Source organism: Protomyctophum parallelum (assembly GCF_964188405.1).
Source record: "Protomyctophum parallelum genome assembly, chromosome: 15".
NCBI lineage: Eukaryota > Metazoa > Chordata > Actinopteri > Myctophiformes > Myctophidae > Protomyctophum > Protomyctophum parallelum.
Genome location: NC_139710.1, coordinates 51,090,994 through 51,095,993, shown reverse-complemented (window position 1 = coordinate 51,095,993; position 5,000 = coordinate 51,090,994). Strand labels below are relative to the sequence as shown.

Here is a 5,000-nt window from a genome sequence, read left to right as displayed (position 1 = left end):
CCACACATAGTTCCGAAGGAGCATTAGTCCGACATGCGCGCTGCTCCCATGCGCTGCTCCCATGCGCGCTGCTCCCGTGCTTGTGGTTGTGGTTAGGTTAGGATTTGAGGTAGGTTGTCGTTTGTCAGACCAATGACTAGTCTGAACTAAAGTACTGCACACCCGATGTCTGATCTCCCAACTACCTACTAAGTAGAGATGCACAATATTGAAATTATGGCCGATGTCTGATCTCCCCTCTCCCCACTACCCACCAGCTGATGCTCTTAACCCATTCTGACCGGGCACCCATTTTGGTGTCAGCATCATGTTATGCTTTAGCTATTTAAAAATAGCAGATCTACAAGCTCATATCCGGCGTCCGGCGGAAACCTCGTATGAATCTGATCTCAGGTCAGAATGGGTTAAAGAGGCAGAGACAGGCAGATTGGCTGCTCTGTGAGTACAAAGACATTGGCATTGCGTCATCAATATTGATGAAAATAATCAGGATTATTTTGAGATTCGATACCATTTTTTTTTTATGGCCGATATGGCTACCAATTGTATTGTGACTCTCTATAAAGAAGACTTATTTCTGAGTGTGACTCTCCTTGTTTTTTTTAACCCATTCTGACCTGAGATCAGATTCACACGAGGTTTCCACTGGACACACACTGGTCTGATTAATTTATTGAACAGTTTATATGGACGACGCACCAGAGTGGATCAGAATGCGGTTGTATATTTTGAACGAAGACTTTAGATATTTAACTTTGACTATTCAACACTAGCTGTCGGGCAGAAACCCCGGTATCTCCGTATTTTAACTTTTTGTGTTTTCTGCGTAAATTAACGCCCTACTTGATCATATTTCAGGCCACAGCATCACACACAAGGTATAGCAGATCCACAAGCTCAGAACGTGGCATGCAGTGACACCTTTTGAGCTTGTAGATCTGCTACCTTTGCTTTGTTTTTGCATTTGAATCCTGAAAGGTAACAGTTTTGGACATATAGAGGTCTCAACCCGACAGAGACGATGTAATGTACAGTATATAGATAAGTAACATCATGATGTAATGTACAGTATAGATAAATAACATCATGATGTAATGTACAGTATAGATAAATAACATCATGATGTAATGTACAGTATAGATAAGTAACATCATGTCATATCTATCTCCAAATTATGGATGTCAGAGAGCTGCTGAATGAAAAACATTGTTAAGCTGTTAATTTGTTCTTGTGTGTGTGTGTGTGTGTGTGTGTGTGTGTGTGTGTGTGTGTGTGTGTGTGTGTGTGTGTGTGTGTGTGTGTGTGTGTGCACGTGCGTGTAGGTCTGGGCATGTTAGCCAGCGTTTATACAGATGATGAGGAGAGAGGTGTTGCCATGGGAATCGCTCTGGGAGGCTTGGCTATGGGAGTCCTCAGTAAGACCCCCCCTCCCCCCCCACACACACACACACACACACACACACACACACACACACACACACACACACACACACACACACACATTTTAATGTCTTATTTCAAGTTATTTGTGTCCCCAAAATATATTACAATGACAATAGATTAAAATGCTACAGAGATTGACATTTCATGATATCTACAACACGCGTGCCTGTCTGTCACAGATGAAAGACGCTTTTTGTTTATTGGTCAAGCCAGCAATCCTGTGTCTGTGTTTGTACAGATGCTTTACTGTAACTACAGAAAGAAATCTATTTAAAGTAAGTTGTGCTTTTATTGCTACTTTCCTGCTTTCTGGTGCTGCTGATATTACCCTGTAAATGGGTTAATTAGGATATACTGTGCAGGTACAAGCACATGATGAAAATCAATCAATCAACAACATCAATGAGATGGATTGATTGTATGCTATCTTGATAATTCTCAAAGGTATTTATCTGTGTGTGTGTGTGTGTGTGTGTGTGTGTGTGTGTGTGTGTGTGTGTGTGTGTGTGTGTGTGTGTGTGTGTGTGTGTGTGTGTGTGTGCTGTAGTTGGTGCTCCGTTCGGCAGTGTGATGTATGAATTTGTGGGGAAGAGAGCTCCCTTCCTCATCCTCGCTTTCTTGGCCTTGTTGGACGGAGGTAAGCATCAACTAATCTCAGATTAACATGCAGAGGTGTGAGATGTGTCACATTGTCTCAGATTAACATGCAGAGGTGTGAGATGTGTCACATTGTCTCAGATTAACATGCAGAGGTGTGAGATGTGTCACATTGTCTCAGATTAACACACAGAGGTGTGAGATGTGTCACATTGTCTCAGATTAACACACAGAGGTGTGAGATGTGTCACATTGTCTCAGATTAACATGCAGAGGTGTGAGATGTGTCACATTGTCTCAGATTAACATGCAGAGGTGTGAGATGTGTCACATTGTCTCAGATTAACATGCAGAGGTGTGAGATGTGTCACATTGTCTCAGATTAACATGCAGAGGTGTGAGATGTGTCACATTGTCTCAGATTAACATGCAGAGGTGTGAGATGTGTCACATCTCAGATTAACATGCAGAGGTGTGAGATGTGTCACATTGTCTCAGATTAACATGCAGAGGTGTGAGATGTGTCACATTGTCTCAGATTAACACACAGAGGTGTGAGATGTGTCACATTGTCTCAGATTAACATGCAGAGGTGTGAGATGTGTCACATTGTCTCAGATTAACATGCAGAGGTGTGAGATGTGTCACATTGTCTCAGATTAACATGCAGAGGTGTGAGATGTGTCACATCTCAGATTAACATGCAGAGGTGTGAGATGTGTCACATTGTCTCAGATTAACATGCAGAGGTGTGAGATGTGTCACATTGTCTCAGATTAACATGCAGAGGTGTGAGATGTGTCACATCTCAGATTAACATGCAGAGGTGTGAGATGTGTCACATCTCAGATTAACATGCAGAGGTGTGAGATGTGTCACATTGTCTCAGATTAACATGCAGAGGTGTGAGATGTGTCACATTGTCTCAGATTAACATGCAGAGGTGTGAGATGTGTCACATTGTCTCAGATTAACATGCAGAGGTGTGAGATGTGTCACATTGTCTCAGATTAACATGCAGAGGTGTGAGATGTGTCACATTGTCTCAGATTAACATGCAGAGGTGTGAGATGTGTCACATTGTCTCAGATTAACATGCAGAGGTGTGAGATGTGTCACATTGTCTCAGATTAACATGCAGAGGTGTGAGATGTGTCACATTGTCTCAGATTAACATGCAGAGGTGTGAGATGTGTCACATTGTCTCAGATTAACATGCAGAGGTGTGAGATGTGTCACATTGTCTCAGATTAACATGCAGAGGTGTGAGATGTGTCACATTGTCTCAGATTAACATGCAGAGGTGTGAGATGTGTCACATCTCAGATTAACATGCAGAGGTGTGAGATGTGTCACATTGTCTCAGATTAACATGCAGAGGTGTGAGATGTGTCACATTGTCTCAGATTAACATGCAGAGGTGTGAGATGTGTCACATTGTCTCAGATTAACATGCAGAGGTGTGAGATGTGTCACATCTCAGATTAACATGCAGAGGTGTGAGATGTGTCACATTGTCTCAGATTAACATGCAGAGGTGTGAGATGTGTCACATTGTCTCAGATTAACATGCAGAGGTGTGAGATGTGTCACATTGTCTCAGATTAACATGCAGAGGTGTGAGATGTGTCACATTGCAACCTGAGAAAAAAAAGTCTTTATAGTTTGAAGCTGTGATATTGTTCATGAGTTGGACCTCTGTCTGTCATGTCTGTTCTAAACACCCGCAAAAGGCTGAAATCAGCCCTCATTTCTATTATGTGTTTGTACAGTCCTGCTTAGCAGACAGACAGGAAAGACTCGGAAGTGTGTCACCTGTTGACTAGTCCCTCGAGACAGACCGTTGACTCGTCAAATTCAAAGGAAAAGAGGGCTGCGCTGTCTTTCCTTTATTTTTTGACGATGGGTTCTCAGATTGCCCGTTGACAAACTTGTTAGATTGTTATTGTCTGACCGCTAGCTTGTGTCAAGGAATTCAGGATTTGTTGAGGCGAACAGAGTTTTACATTTTGAAATAGAATTCATATTTTGAGGTCATGGGGGAAGTGTACATTAAACACTTGATCAGGTTGGTGTTCATAAAGTAGAGTTCTCTAGGGAGAGCTGTGAGCAAAGCTAGGTACAATGATGGGGCTTGTGTCACACGACTAAGCTGTACCCAAAACCATAAATAGCCTACGAGGCCTGTGTCAGCTGTACCCAAAACCATAAATAGCCTACGAGGCCTGTGTCTGCTGTACCCAAAACCATAAATAGCCTACGAGGCCTGTGTCAGCTGTACCCAAAACCATAAATAGCCTACGAGGCCTGTGTCAGCTGTACCCAAAACCATAAATAGCCTACGAGGCCTGTGTCAGCTGTACCCAAAACCATAAATACCAGGCCTGTGTCAGCTGTACCCAAAACCATAAATAGCCTACGAGGCCTGTGTCAGCTGTACCCAAAACCATAAATAGCCTACGAGGCCTGTGTCAGCTGTACCCAAAACCATAAATAGCCTACGAGGCCTGTGTCAGCTGTACCCAAAACCATAAATACCAGGCCTGTGTCAGCTGTACCCAAAACCATAAATAGCCTACGAGGCCTGTGTCAGCTGCACCCAAAACCATAAATACCAGGCCTGTGTCAGCTGTACCCAAAACCATAAATAGCCTACGAGGCCTGTGTCAGCTGTACCCAAAACCATAAATAGCCTACGAGGCCTGTGTCAGCTGTACCCAAAACCATAAATAGCCTACGAGGCCTGTGTCAGCTGTACCCAAAACCATAAATACCAGGCCTGTGTCAGCTGTACCCAAAACCATAAATAGCCTACGAGGCCTGTGTCAGCTGTACCCAAAACCATAAATACCAGGCCTGTGTCAGCTGTACCCAAAACCATAAATAGCCTACGAGGCCTGTGTCAGCTGTACCCAAAACCATAAATACCAGGCCTGTGTCAGCTGTACCCAAAACCATAA

At 43.3% G+C, this 5,000-nt stretch overlaps 1 protein-coding gene across 2 annotated transcripts in view; it reads left to right on the top strand.

The window, feature by feature from the left end:
* The window catches only part of slc18a1 (solute carrier family 18 member A1), a 42,199-nt gene that overhangs the window by 13,939 nt on the left and 23,260 nt on the right, over window positions 1-5,000 (top strand). For both annotated transcript variants that reach the window (XM_083784784.1, XM_083784785.1), the window contains 2 exons: window positions 1,323-1,415; window positions 1,991-2,080. In XM_083784784.1, coding sequence (XP_083640910.1) covers window positions 1,323-1,415; window positions 1,991-2,080 — 183 coding nt within the window. The remainder of the gene's footprint in view (window positions 1-1,322; window positions 1,416-1,990; window positions 2,081-5,000) is intronic.